Source organism: Lepidochelys olivacea, assembly GCF_965140295.1.
Source record: "Lepidochelys olivacea isolate rLepOli2 genome assembly, chromosome: 6".
In the NCBI taxonomy this organism is placed as follows: domain Eukaryota; kingdom Metazoa; phylum Chordata; order Testudines; family Cheloniidae; genus Lepidochelys; species Lepidochelys olivacea.
This window is the reverse complement of record NC_140416.1, coordinates 62,444,293-62,457,820: the sequence shown is the minus strand read 5'-3', so window position 1 is coordinate 62,457,820 and position 13,528 is coordinate 62,444,293. Positions and strand designations below refer to the sequence as shown.

Below are 13,528 nucleotides of genomic sequence, written 5' to 3'. Positions count from 1 at the left end.
CCACCACAGAAAGATATACTAGAATTGGAAAAGGTGCGCAGAAAGGCAATCAAAATAATTAGGAGAGATTAAAAAGACGGACTGGTCATCTTAGAAAAGAGATGACTATAGGGGGAGGGGGAAAATATGATAGGACAACAAAATCATGAATGGTATGGAGAAAGTGAATAAGCAAGTATTAGGTATCCCCTCACATAAAACAAGAACTAAGGGTCACCCGTGAAATTAACAGGCAGCAGGTTTAGGGCGGGCGGGGGATGGGGGGGAACAGAAGGAAATACTTTTTCCACACAACACAGTCAGCCTGTGGAATTTGTTGCGAAGGCCAAAAGTATAACTGGGTTTAAAAAAAAAAAAAAAAAAAAAAGGATCAGTTTATGTACCTATTTGCCACGAACAGCCATTAGCCAAGATGATCAGAGATGCAACCCCATGCTCCAGCTGTCCCTAAACTCCAAACTGCCAGAAGGTGGGACTGGACAGCAGAGGATGGGATCACTCGAAATTGTCTTGTTCTGTTCATTCCCTGTGAAGCATCTGGCACCGGCCAATGTCAGAGACAGGATGCTGGACTAGATGGGCTAGTTTTCTGCCCCCCATGGCCATTCTTATGGCAACTAACTTAAGGTTTCACAGTAACAGAGAACACTGGTTTAAATACATTCAGCCAAGGAAGAAAGTTATAGATTTGAAATGAGGTGAAGACAAGGGTTGTGTTTCATGACCAAATGTGATAACTAAGATGGTCTATTTCAGACTGAAAGAATCCAATCATCACATATGTCCTTTATCTCATAACTATTACATTGCATAGCAATTCTTAAAGTTTGAATGGTAGTGCTCATAAAAATGCCTTCTTATACCGGTTAAAGCCACACTTGATGGAGAAAGGCATTGCATGAGCCTTCCTGCACAGATCTCAGACTCACAATTTTGCAACTTCATCTTGACCTACAAGTACATACACTATTCTAATCCTGGGCCTTTCCTGAGAAGGCTGCCAGTTGGGCTTCATTCATTATGGTCCTATAATGAGAACAAATTCTGATAAAGTCTAACAATGACTTCACAACTAAGGGCTAGTCTACACTGGCAATGCTAAAGCGCTGCCATGGCAGTGCTTTAACATGCCTTGTGTGGTTGCAGCACAGTTCTCCCAGCGCTCTAAAAAACCACCTCCACAAGGGGTGCGGCTCCCAGTGCTGGTTCACTGTCTACACTTGCACTTTACAGTGCTGAAACCTGCTGCGCTCAGGGAGGTTTTTTTCCACACACCCCTGAGCGAGAAAGTTGCAGTGCTGTAAATTGCCAGTGTAGACAAGCCCTCACTCTCACCTGCTACTTCGGAGAGGTTACATTAGTTTTATTACCTTTTGTTACTCTGCCTCTTTTGTATAAATAACCCATTTTAAACCTCAGAGAAATCCTGTTCATTAGTTTGTTGCATATATTGCTTATTCTACAATATTTTTGCAGCTCTACTATATGGTACAGATAAAAATCATAAGCCTTTACTAGAAACTGACTTGTCTCTTAAAAGGAACTATTTATTGGTAGGATATACTTCAAAAGATCAAGTAGACAAAATGCAAGAACTGCTTGTTCATTAGATATAGGGTGTGTCAAGGTTCCTCCCCCACTCTGAACTCTAGGGTACAGATGTGGGGACCTGCATGAAAAACCTCCTAAGCTTATCTTTACCAGCTTAGGTCAAAACTTCCTCAAGGTACAAAATATTCCACCCGTTGTCCTTGGACTGGCCGCTACCACCACCAAACTAATACTGGTTACTGGGGAAGAGTGTTTGGACGCGTCTTTCCTCCCAAAGTACTTCCCAAAACCTTGCACCCCACTTCCTGGACAAGGTTTGGTAAAAAGCCTCACCAATTTGCCTAGGTGACTACAGACCCAGACCCTTGGATCTTAAGAACAATGAACAATCCTCCCAACACTTGCACCCCCCCTTTCCTGGGAAATGTTGGATAAAAAGCCTCACCAATTTGCATAGGTGACCGCAGACCCAAACCCTTGGATCTGAGAACAATGAAAAAGCATTCAGTTTTCTTACAAGACGACTTTTAATAAAAATAGAAGTAAATAGAAATAAAGAAATCCCTCCTGTAAAATCAGGATGGTAGATACCTTACAGGGTAATTAGATTCAAAAACAGAGAGAATCCGTCTACGCAAAACCTTAAGTTACAAAAAAGATACACAGACAGAAATAGTTATTCTATTCAGCACAATTCTTTTCTCAGCCATTTAAAGAAATCATAATCTAACACATACCTAGCTAGATTACTTACTAAAAGTTCTAAGACTCCATTCCTGGTCTATCCCCGACAAAGACAGACTATAGACAGACACACAGACCCTTTGTTTCTCTCCCTCCCCCCAGCTTTTGAAAGTATCTTGTCTCCTCATTGGTCATTTTGGTCAGGTGCCAGCAAGGTTACCTTTAGCTTCTTAACCCTTTACAGGTGAGAGGAGCTTTCCCCTGGCCAGGAGGGATTTCAAAGGGGTTTACCCTTCCCTTTATATTTATGACAGGGTGGAAAAGAGCTTTTTAAACGTACGAATTAATTCAACTCAGCAAAAAAAGTTTTATGTTTTAAAACTGGCTAGACACAATATGCAAATTTGGGCTACTGAACCAAAGATTTCTCCATAAAGTTTATACCTCTGTTTTGGAACAGCCAATACTGGGGCTTCAGGCAATCCAAACTGAAAAATATTTGTTTAAGAACTTCTGACTTTGAAGCATTTGGGTGTCCTAGGAGATTTAACAGGAAGTGTATGACATTTCCTCTGCAGTAATATGTAGAGTGCTACAGTTTGAGTTAAAGTTTGACCAAACTGGAGTCAATACTGAATGTTTTTAGATAGCCTGTAGAACAAGACGCTGCAATATTATTAATTGCAAGAAGTAAGGTCCCACATTTTGTATGCTGCATCTAGTTATTAGTTTTATTTAAAGCTTAAAGAATAGATAATACTTGAAGCACTAAAAAAGCTGGGCCCAAGCCCAAGATAATTCCAGATTTTTCACTTATATTTCTCAAAATCTGTAAAGACATCCCCCAAGTATAAGAATGGCCACACTGGGTCAGACCAAAGGTCCATCTAGCCCAGTATCCCATCTTCCGACAGTGGCCAATGCCAGGTGCCCCAGAGGGAATGAACAGAACAGGTAATCATCAAGAGATCCACCCTTTGTCGCCCATTGCCTGCTTCTGGCAAACAGAGGCTATGGGGGATCATCTCTGTCACCCTGGCTAATAGTCATTGATGGACCTATCCTCCATGAACTTATCTAGTTCTTTTCTGTATGATGCATTTATGACCTCAACTGTTAAGTTACAATAAAGAGTAGGAATAATGGGATTTTCTGAAAAAAAAAAATCTAGTTGGGACCACCACCACCACACTAAGTACCACTTAGAGAAAGCAAGCACAAAGTCACAGGGAAAACATCTAACTGAAAGGCATTTCAGTGCCTAGGCTTCCTCACTGTAATCAAGGAACCATACCTGTTTATCTAAAAAGTCCTACCATAAAACTCACTTCTACATTACATTTAAGTGACCAGTTTATGTATGTCTGGCTATTATATCAATTCCAGTTATCTAAAGAGATCTTATAGATACAGACATATTCCGTAAACATGTCCCACACTTAGCAATAATGGATGAAATCCCAGGCCCAATGAAGTAAGTGGCAAGACTCCCATTCACTTCAGTGGAGCCAAGATTTCCCCCATTTCATTTCTGACTGCTTTTGTTTTTGTTTTGGATGGGGGAGTGGAGAGTTTAAAATAATATGGGCAGTGATTTGAATACTACATTTACTGGACTAACAGTTAGCATTTATATAATATTCATTTCAAGAGACTGGTACTCCTGTCTCTGGCATGACCTGTAAGACCAGAGGTGGGCAAACTACAGCCCGTGGGACCCTCCTGCCTGGCCCGGGAGGCTCACCCCCGGCCCCTCCCCCGCAGCCTCAGCTCAGCTGCTGGCGCAATACTCTGGGCAGCGGAGCAGTGAGCTCCTGGGGCAGCGCAGCTGCAGAGCCCGGTCTGACCCGGTGCTCTGTGCCGCACCGCCGCGAGCCACCGGTGCTCCAGGCAGCGCGGTAAGAGGGCAGGGAGCAGGGGGGTTGGATAGAGGGCAGGGGGAGTTCAGGGTGGTGGTCAGGGGGTGGATAGGGGTCGGGGCAGTCAGAGGGCGGCAAACAGGGGGGCTGAATGGGGGCAGAGGTCCCGGAGGGGGGAGGCAGTCAGAAAGGAGAGGAGGGGTTGGACGGCGCAGCGGGGGGCAGTCAGGGGGCGGGCAGGGGGGCCAGATGGGGCAGCGGTCCCAGGGGAGCCATCAGGGAACGGGGTGGTCGGATGGGGCAGGAGTCGGGGGGGAGGGAGGGAAGGGGCATAAGTCGGTGGGGAGGGAGGGAAGGGGCGGGCGGGCCACGCCTCCCTCCCCTAACTGGCCCTCCACACAATTTCCAAAACCTGATGGAGCCCTCAGGCCAAAAAGTTTGCCCACCCCCGTGCTAGATGATGCTGTGACAAGTCACTTCCCCTTCCTGTGCCGCAGGGCTTGTATACATTTAAAATGCTGCAGTGGCACAGCTCCACTGTCTCCACCTCTCGGGGAGTCTGAAGAGCACTTGTCTATGGGCTGCCCCTGGGGGAGAGGGTGAAGGAGGTGGGCTGCTGTGGAGCCCAGCCCAACCCTCTTTGCCCCCTACCAGCCTCTCTCTTCCAGTAGATGGAGGTTCCTGCCTCATGTGGAGGGAGGGAGCATGGGTCAATGGGCCTGTAGACTTGGATTGAGGCACAGGAATCTAACAGTTGAAATTAACAAGGTTTTGTTTTCTGCTGTATGTGTACTGATCATTGAGTATCTGTACATCTCTGGGAACAGAACAGGTTAACAGCTGATGCTAAAGCAACCAGAACAGTCCCACAGACTTTTGGTGCAACAAACTACATCTTTAGACAATGGAGGTATATTTGAACTTAATACTTTGAAGGACAAGCTGCATCCTCTCAGATAAAGTATTTCTTGCCTAAAAACTAAGTTACACTTGAATGTAATTTGATTATAAAAACTTAAGTCACGTTTACCCTCAGAGAGCTTGCTACAAGCAAAGAACTGGAGGGACTTTGTGGCATTTCTAAAATATCCTGTGGTAGGAAGAAGTCCCAAACGTTACTACCCTAAAGCAGCAAAACAAGTGGGAATTTGTTCCTAGAATTTCCTACTGTGGGAAAACACAAGTAGTTTTACAAAAGTTAAATGTAATAAGATCTCCCAGCATTTGAAATCTTTGTTTTAAAAATAACATAGGCTGTTTGTCAGCAAACTACTTTGAAGCTAGTTTAGAAATCCTCTCCTACACATAGTTATGAGCCACACTCCAAAAACAACAAACAAAACAAACACACCTGGTTTCCTCCAGGGATGTTTAACAAATGCTACTTAACTGTGCAATTTCTGCAAAGATACAGTTCCAGAATACCAACAGTAAATGATGCTTCAAAAAAAAAAAAAAAAAAGAAGGATATTCAGGAATAAGATGACCACAGTCGGTCTGTTTAGTTTATGTCTAGACAAAACTTAAAAACGGCAAAGGGTGGAAAAGGGAGAACAGCCAAATATGATTCAATCTGCTTTAACTTGTGACTAAACTTCCTACTTATTCTTGGAACATTTGGCATTTGCTGTTGCATCTTTTGTTTGTCAAAGGCAATGGAGAATTTTTTTCTAACTACCTCAAAAAGAAACAGCTTGTTTGTTTGCTTTTGCCTGCTTTTTCTTTCTATCAAAACACACAGGCAGAAATAGTGCTTAAAGTTTCGCTCAAGGCAAACATCCCTAAAGCACCAACTCATGCTGCAAAAGCTGCACAAGATTCAGATGTTACTCCAATTCTATCAGGTATCAGAAAAGGACAGAGAAGATCCTTTCTAAAGGAGTTTCCTGAATGGACATCTTGCTGTTTGTTACAATGTTTATGGCAAGCCCTAGTGACACTACTAATTAGATAAGCTATTTTGTCAAGCATGACTGGATATAGAAAATTACCATAAAAATGCAGAACAGAACAGAACTACAACAAGCTTGCACCTCAGCAGAAGACTCTAAAGGATCTTCCTGCCTTTGCATGGAAATAGATTCCCAATACAACATCCATTTAGTTGTAAACTGGATTAGACTGCTCATCTATTACACACACTGTGGCTTTAAAAAAAGGCAGCTGTTAATTAACAGCCTCCTGTTTTCTTGCCAGGAATGTATTATTTTTCAATAACGTGAAAAGCCCTTTTCATTTTCCAAAGAACACCAAAATACAAAATGAGAAGTAATCTCAAAGGCTGTAGTCTTAAAATTTTACAAGATTCCTCCATCTCACTAATTTCTTAATATATTCTAATTACTGATATTGAGTCTACCCTCCTCCTCCACCAAGTTGTAGTGTTTACTAATGAATCTAGCAGCCTGACCTATGACCTCTAGTTCTCCTGCAGTTACATACTCACACTGGGTTTTACCCTGGGGACTCATTCATTAATCCACATACATTTTTCACAAGCCAGCTTCTACTTTAAATTGTCAAAGCATCTTCATTTCCCACATTTGCAGATTAGATCTGACTGTGCCAGAGACCAATCATGTCACACCTAAGTGATCACACTGTACAACTGCTGAGAAATCCATAAACTGAAATATTAATGTGTATCACAGATGACACAGAAGTCAGAATTTGATGCTAACACATAAAAGTGGTGAGTAGTGTACAATGGGAAGCTACACACAGTCTGCCTGTCCTCCGTCCCACAACCCAAACACAACATATTAACATCTAGAAATTTTTTGGATTTTTTAGATGGAAGGCAAGGGGGAACCTACAAAGGGTCATCAAAAAAATAAGAGGAGCTTTTGGGTTTGCAACTCAGCCTCTTTAAAAAACCTAAAAACAAAACAAGATGCTAAATACGAAGGTACCTTTAATAGCAGATTATATTCCTGCAGCATCTATTTCCCCCAGAGGATCCCAAACCACCTTACAAGCTGCAAGGCATAAGAATGCCTTCCCTTACTCCTACGACACAGTCAAGACAGGAGAGCAGACACCACACAGTGCACACAATATATGAATGGACCTTTAGACTATGATCTTTGAAGTATATCCTCTAATTTTAAGAGATGAGCCACAGAATCTTTGCAATTAGACCAGACAAAACCATGGTCAATGTCTCATCCAAAGGTTCTTGTAGACACAGACTGCAAACATTTATGTGAAAATAAAATATTGCAATACCACCTAGATCTTACATAGCACTTTTAATCAAAGTACTTTAACAAGGAAATAAGCCATGTTATTCCCATCTTACAGATGGGGAACACTATGACACAGGGAGGTGAAGTGACTTGCCCAAGGTCTCCCACAGCAGGCCAGAAGCTGAGCCAGGGAACGGAAGCCAGGTTTCCTTAGTCCCTGTCTGCTGCTCTATAACTGTGGAAATTTACAATATATGAAACTTTTATTTTATCTAGGTCATTATAGCAGCAACCATCAGTTTAAACCAGTTCAGATATGCATTGCAAACCTAAAGGATTCTGTCATCTTTGACATTTCCATGGTAGCTATAGGAAACTCTGACTCTTATTGCCCAGGCTAGCACAGGAGAGCACCTCACTGGCTCTCGGTCCCACAGAAAGAGCAGTAAGTTTAGACAGGTTTCAGAGTAGCAGTCATGTTAGTCTGTATCTGCAAAAAGAACAGGAGTACTTGTGGCACCTTAGAGACTAACAAATTTATTTGAGCATAAGCTTTTGTGGGCTACAGCCCACTTCAGCGGATGCATAGAATAGAACATTATATATAGATATATATATACACAAACACATACACACACACAGAGAACATGAAAAGGTGGAAGTAGCCATACCAACTGTAAGGGTCTGATTAATTAAGATGAGCTATTATTAGCAGGAGAAAAAAAACTTTTGTAGTGATAATCAAGATGGCCCATTTAGACAGTTGACAAGAAGGTGTGAGGATACTTAACATGGGGAAATAGATTCAATATGTGTAATGACCCAGACACTCCCAGTTTCTATTCAAACCCAAGTTAATGGTATCTAGTTTGCATATTAATTCAAGCTCAGCAGTTTCTCTCTGGAGTCTGTTTTTGAAACTTTTCTGTTGCAAAATTGCCACTTTTAGGTCTGTAATCGAGTGACCAGAGAGGTTGAAGTGTTCTCCTACCAGTTTTTGAATGTTATGATTCCTGATGTCAGATTTGTGTCCATTTATTCTTTTGCATAGAGACTGTCCAGTTTGGCCAATGTACATGGCAAATGGGCATTGCTGGCACATGATGGCATATATCGCAATGGTAGATGTGCAGGTGAACGAGCCCCTGATGGCGTGGCTCATGTGATTAGGTCCTATGATGGTGTCACTTGAATAAATACGTGAACAGAGTTGGCATCGGGCTTTGTTGCAAGGATAGGTTCCTGGGTTAGTGTTTTTGTTGTGTGGTTACTGGTGAGTATTTGCTTCAGAACTGGCCTGTCTCCCAAGATCTGTGAGAGTGAGGGATCATTTTTCAGGATAGGTTGTAGATCTTTATGATGATGCACTGGAGAGGTTTTAGTTGGGGGCTGAAGGTGACGGCTAGTGGCGCTATGTTACTTTCTTTGTTGGGCCTGCTCTGTAGTAGGTGACTTCAGATTGACAGAGCCAGAAGAGTACCCAGAACACAACAAAAACACTAACCCAGGGACCTATCCTTGCAACAAAGCCTGATGCCAACTCTGTTCACGTATTTATTCAAGTGATACCATCATAGGACCTAATCACATGAGCCACGCCATCAGGGGCTCATTCACCTGCACATCTACCATTGCGATATATGCCATCATGTGCCAGCAATGCCCCTCTGCCATGTAACTGGCCAAACTGGACAGTCTCTACGCAAAAGAATAAATGGACACAAATCTGACATCAGAAATCACAACATTCAAAAACTGGTAGGAGAACACTTCAACCTCTCTAGTCACTCAGAAACAGACTTAAAGGTGGCAATTTTGCAACAGAAAAGCTTCAAAAACAGACTCCAGAGAGAAACTGTTGAGCTTGAATTAATATGCAAACTAGATACCATTAACTTGGGTTTGAACAGAGACTAGGAGTGGCGGGGGCATTATACATATTGAATCTATTTCCCCATGTTGGGTATCCTCACATCTTCTTGTGAACTGTCTAGATGGGCCATCTTGATTATCACTACAAAAGTTTTTTCTCCTGCTAACAGCTCATCTTAATTAATTAGCCTCTTACAGTTGGTATGGCTACTTCCACCTTTTCATGTTCTCTGTATGAATATATATATGTTCCATTCTATGCATCCGATGAAGTGAGCTGTAGCCCACGAAAGCTTATGCTCAAATAAATTTGTTAGTCTCTAAGGTGCCACAAGTACTCCTGTTCTTTCTGAAGAAGTTTAGAGTAAATCCAAGTGGACTCTCTCGTCTTTCCCCCACCTGGGAATTTTAACCATAAATGGAATTAAGCAGGAAGGGCCCCGCCGGAGCTGGCAGGGACGGGGCCGTACACTCCCAGCCCCCCCGCCCCGGCTAGGGTATTCACGAGGCTTCGGCTCGGATTCAGTCCCGGTGGAGCAGAAGCAGCCCGAAGAGCTCGCGAGCAGCAGACGCCGCACCCGCGAGGGGGGGAGGGGAAAGCCCTGACAGCGGCAGCGCCCCGGCACACGCGGCCACTGCCCCGCACGCGCGCACGGAGGGGTGGGGGCCGCGCGAGGCGGGTGGGGGCCGCACTCACCATGTAGAGGGTGAAGGGGAAGCCCAGCAGGAAGAGCCACAGATACAGGTGCAGCGCGTTAACCCCGGCGCCATGGTGCGGGTCCTGGTACCAACCACCGCTTAGCGCCGCCCACACGCCCTGGCGCAGGATCTGCAGCGCCTGGGAGCCCATCGCGGCCCCGCTCCGCCGCGCCGGCCCCGCTCTATCCGCCCTGCGAGCCCGGCCAGAGCCGCGTCCCGCCTGCACCCCGCGACAGCCCGCCCGCCCGCTGCCGCCAGTACCGCCTCCCCCCCGCCAACGCCGCCGCCATCTTAGGTCCGGGCCCCCGGCCGCCCCCGCGCCGCCTCTGGACCGGCAGCCCCTGCGGCTGGAGCGGCCCGCCCCTCTCGCCGCTGCCAGGGAGAGACAACGAGCGGCGCTGCCCGATAGAGCGGCGGCCCCGGCAAAGCCCGCCCCGCCTGGGGTGCCCCCGTGCGGCGTGGAGGAGGAACAGCACTTCTGAGTCAGCAGCGCAGGGGCTGCCGCTTGCCTCGGCCAGGAGAGCGTGCAGCAGGGCCGAGGCTCGGAAAGAGCCGCCTCACCTGGCAGTACCCCCGTCTCCCTATGCCTAGGCCCCAAGGGAGTAGCTGCTGGCGGGAGGGTGACAAGAGGGTGTCATGGGCCCCTTAGTCACCGTGATAATGTGGGCAAGGGCTGGGGGTAGAGGAATCGGGTTAGTGGCACTTTCCCCAGGAATTGAAATTGGGGGTGTTTCAATCTACAGGAGGGGTGGCAGCTGATGAAGGGTAAGATCCTGAGGGCAAAGGTGCACTTTATGGCACCATAGTAAAACTTACTTCATTACCGTTTTATTAGGTTTAACTCATGTTTTAAAATCATCACACAAATTAAAATCAAGTCTCCTATGAAGCACAAAAGCTACGTCCTTCTTGGTTTCTTGTACTTTTGCACAACTCTATACATTAACTTCTCAAATGCAGTGCATTCATCTTTGGTGGTTTCTCATGTGTCCGGTACTTCCAGTCCGTCATGATATGCTCATGGTCAGGCAAAAGGTGACTCCTTTCAGAACACAAAATTCTATTCAATAAGGAAAAAGAACGTTCAACTGTAGCTGTTGGGGCTGGGAGTAGCAAGAGATAAATTCCTACTTCTTTCATCCCAGGAAACATAATACAAAGTTTGGGCTGAACAACCACTTGTGATGATAAAGAAAAAGCTGAAGTCAAATCTTCATTCATTTGTTGTATAGTATTTCACTCTCTGTTCAAATTTTTTAGTCTGTCCTGATCACATAGCAGCCCCATTGCTGATAGAGCCTCACTCCACCCAACTGGCGGTGTTTTATAAGACAGGCATCTGTAAAAGCTATGTAAAGGTTCAGTAGAATCCAAAGGCTGCTGTTGTAGATTTATAAGAATCAAGTCTGTGTACTTTTTCAGCTGGCTTAACAAATGCTTCTTGTCCTCTTCACTTAAGGAGTCAATATACGTGCCTTAAGTAGTCAATTTCTGAACTGAAGTCTTTGCTTCTTCCAGTCCGTTTTCAATAACCCTCTCTCTCTGGTTGATCCAAGTGTAGCTTCTATTGTTGGACAAAGATCTACTACTGTTGTAGCAGATGCCTACATCGCATTGTTTAATGACCCCAGTGGTTTCAACAGTAGACTTTCAAGAGAATGACAATTGTCCTTTCTAAGAGCAGGTCTACACTATGGGGTTAAATCGACGTAAATTATGCAATTCCAACTATGTAAATAACGTAGCTAGAGTCGATGCAGCTTAGGTCGACTTACTGCAGTATCTATACCGCGCTGGGTTGACAAGAAAAACTCTCCTTTCAACTTACCTTATGTTTCTCATTCCGGTGGAGTACCAGAGTCGACGGGAGAGCAATCTGCAGACATTTAGCGGGTCTTCACTAAACCCGCTAAATTGACCCCCGATGGATCGATCACCGCAGCGTTGATCCACGGTAAATGTACACATACCCTGAATGTAGTAGCAAAAGTAGTCCACCAGTCTCACTACTTAGATCCGTCCCATCTCGGTAGATATTTTCCAAAGCCAATAATAATGGTTGCAGTAATTTTAAGACAACAGCCAAGGATCGCTTATGAGAAAGCCAGTGGGTTTTCTCAGGTTGGACTCATTTGAACTTCGGTCCCAGTGTATCTTCTATTTTTTCCAAGACATACAGTCCTTTTGGACTCTTGCTGGAAAAAAAAAAAAGAGTATACGAAGAAATTAAATTGTTTTTTTTAAAGGTCTTTTGAAGATTCTGCAGCTCGTACTAGTGTTAGCTGGAGCAGACGGCCTCTGCAGTGCATATAGGAGAGATTAGAGTTACACTTTTCTTTGAAAAAAGAAAAGGAGTACTTGTGGCACCTTAGAGACTAACCAATTTATTTGAGCATGAGCTTTCGTGAGCTACAGCTCACTTCATCGGATGCATACCGTGGAAACTGCAGCAGACTTTATATATACACAGAGAATATGAAACAATACCTCACCAGCAGGACAGTGGGGTGGGAGGAGGTATTGTTTCATATTCTCTGTGTATATATAAAGTCTGCTGCAGTTTCCACGGTATGCATCCGATGAAGTGAGCTGTAGCTCACGAAAGCTCATGCTCAAATAAATTGGTTAGTCTCTAAGGTGCCACAAGTACTCCTTTTCTTTTTGCGAATACAGACTAACACGGCTGTTACTCTGAAACTTTTCTTTGAGCAAAGCTTTTACTCCACCACGTCATCCAGAGTAGTTTGCAACTCTATCAAATGCACAAGCAGCCATCTGTTTGGGGGTGCAATTTACAAGCATTTAACTTTTCTAAGATGTGGGTTGTCACAGATGCAACCAATGTGTCTTCTATAACCTGAACATCTAGAAATGCGTCTGCTGGCCTACCCCTGACATCAAGATAATGTACGCAATGTCTTAATACTTGACACCAGTTTGCATCAGTGCATTCATCAGCCATGTATGCACGTTTTATGCGGTGAGAGAGTTCTTCACTTTTTCAACTGATGAGCCTTTCACTACTGTACTGCATGCTTCTAACCAGTCAGTTGAGTTTCTTGCAGAAAGATAGTGAGCATTTGCTGGGCTTGGTCAGAACCAGTGTCCAATTAACAAGTGACAATACATTTAACATTGGCCTCCAGTTTGTAGTGTGTGGTATCTTTTGCTTAAATAGAAAGTATGATGTAACAGCCATGTTTGTTTGCATAAACTGTGTTGTCTCTCCAGCATTCTTAACAGCCTCATAAAATACTTCTAAAATTGGCTTTGACAGTGACTGGCTTATAAAGTTTTCTGCATGTCTATGTAGTCCAGAGGCTTAGTGTTTTGCAGCCTTTTCACACAGGTGTTATAATATAGATATTCAGGCCTGTCGGTAAAGGCCTGTACTCGAAGAATTTAGGTTTATTCTTATAACTTGGCTAGTTATAGAGGTATAAAAGAAAGAATCAAAATCACTGTCTGCCAGTGTAAGGGCCTTCTCTTACTGTGACAGTCTGAGGCCTTGTTCTTAGATTAAGGCCTTTGGCTAAGCAGCAGAGGCAGCCATAAGCTGGGAAGCGAATGGTCAGATCCTCACATTCCAAACTAGTCACACTGAAATAAGGTGCTGTTGGGCTGTTAGGAATACAGTCCTGCCCTGATAGTGCCTATCACCCCCAGAGAAAGGGA

The 13,528-nt window shown here is 44.3% G+C and overlaps 1 protein-coding gene across 3 annotated transcripts in view; it reads right to left on the bottom strand.

Annotated features, from left to right (window-relative positions):
• PCNX1 (pecanex 1) overlaps window positions 1-10,085 on the bottom strand; it is a 126,371-nt gene extending 116,286 nt beyond the window's left edge. For 2 of the 3 annotated variants that reach the window (XM_084631695.1, XM_084631696.1), the window contains exon 1: window positions 9,852-10,085. In XM_084631695.1, the coding sequence (XP_084487821.1) occupies window positions 9,852-10,004 (153 nt within the window). In that variant the 5' untranslated portion in view covers window positions 10,005-10,085. The remainder of the gene's footprint in view (window positions 1-9,851) is intronic. The other variant, XM_084631697.1, reaches the window with a different exon arrangement.
• Window positions 10,086-13,528: the final 3,443 nt, after the last annotated feature.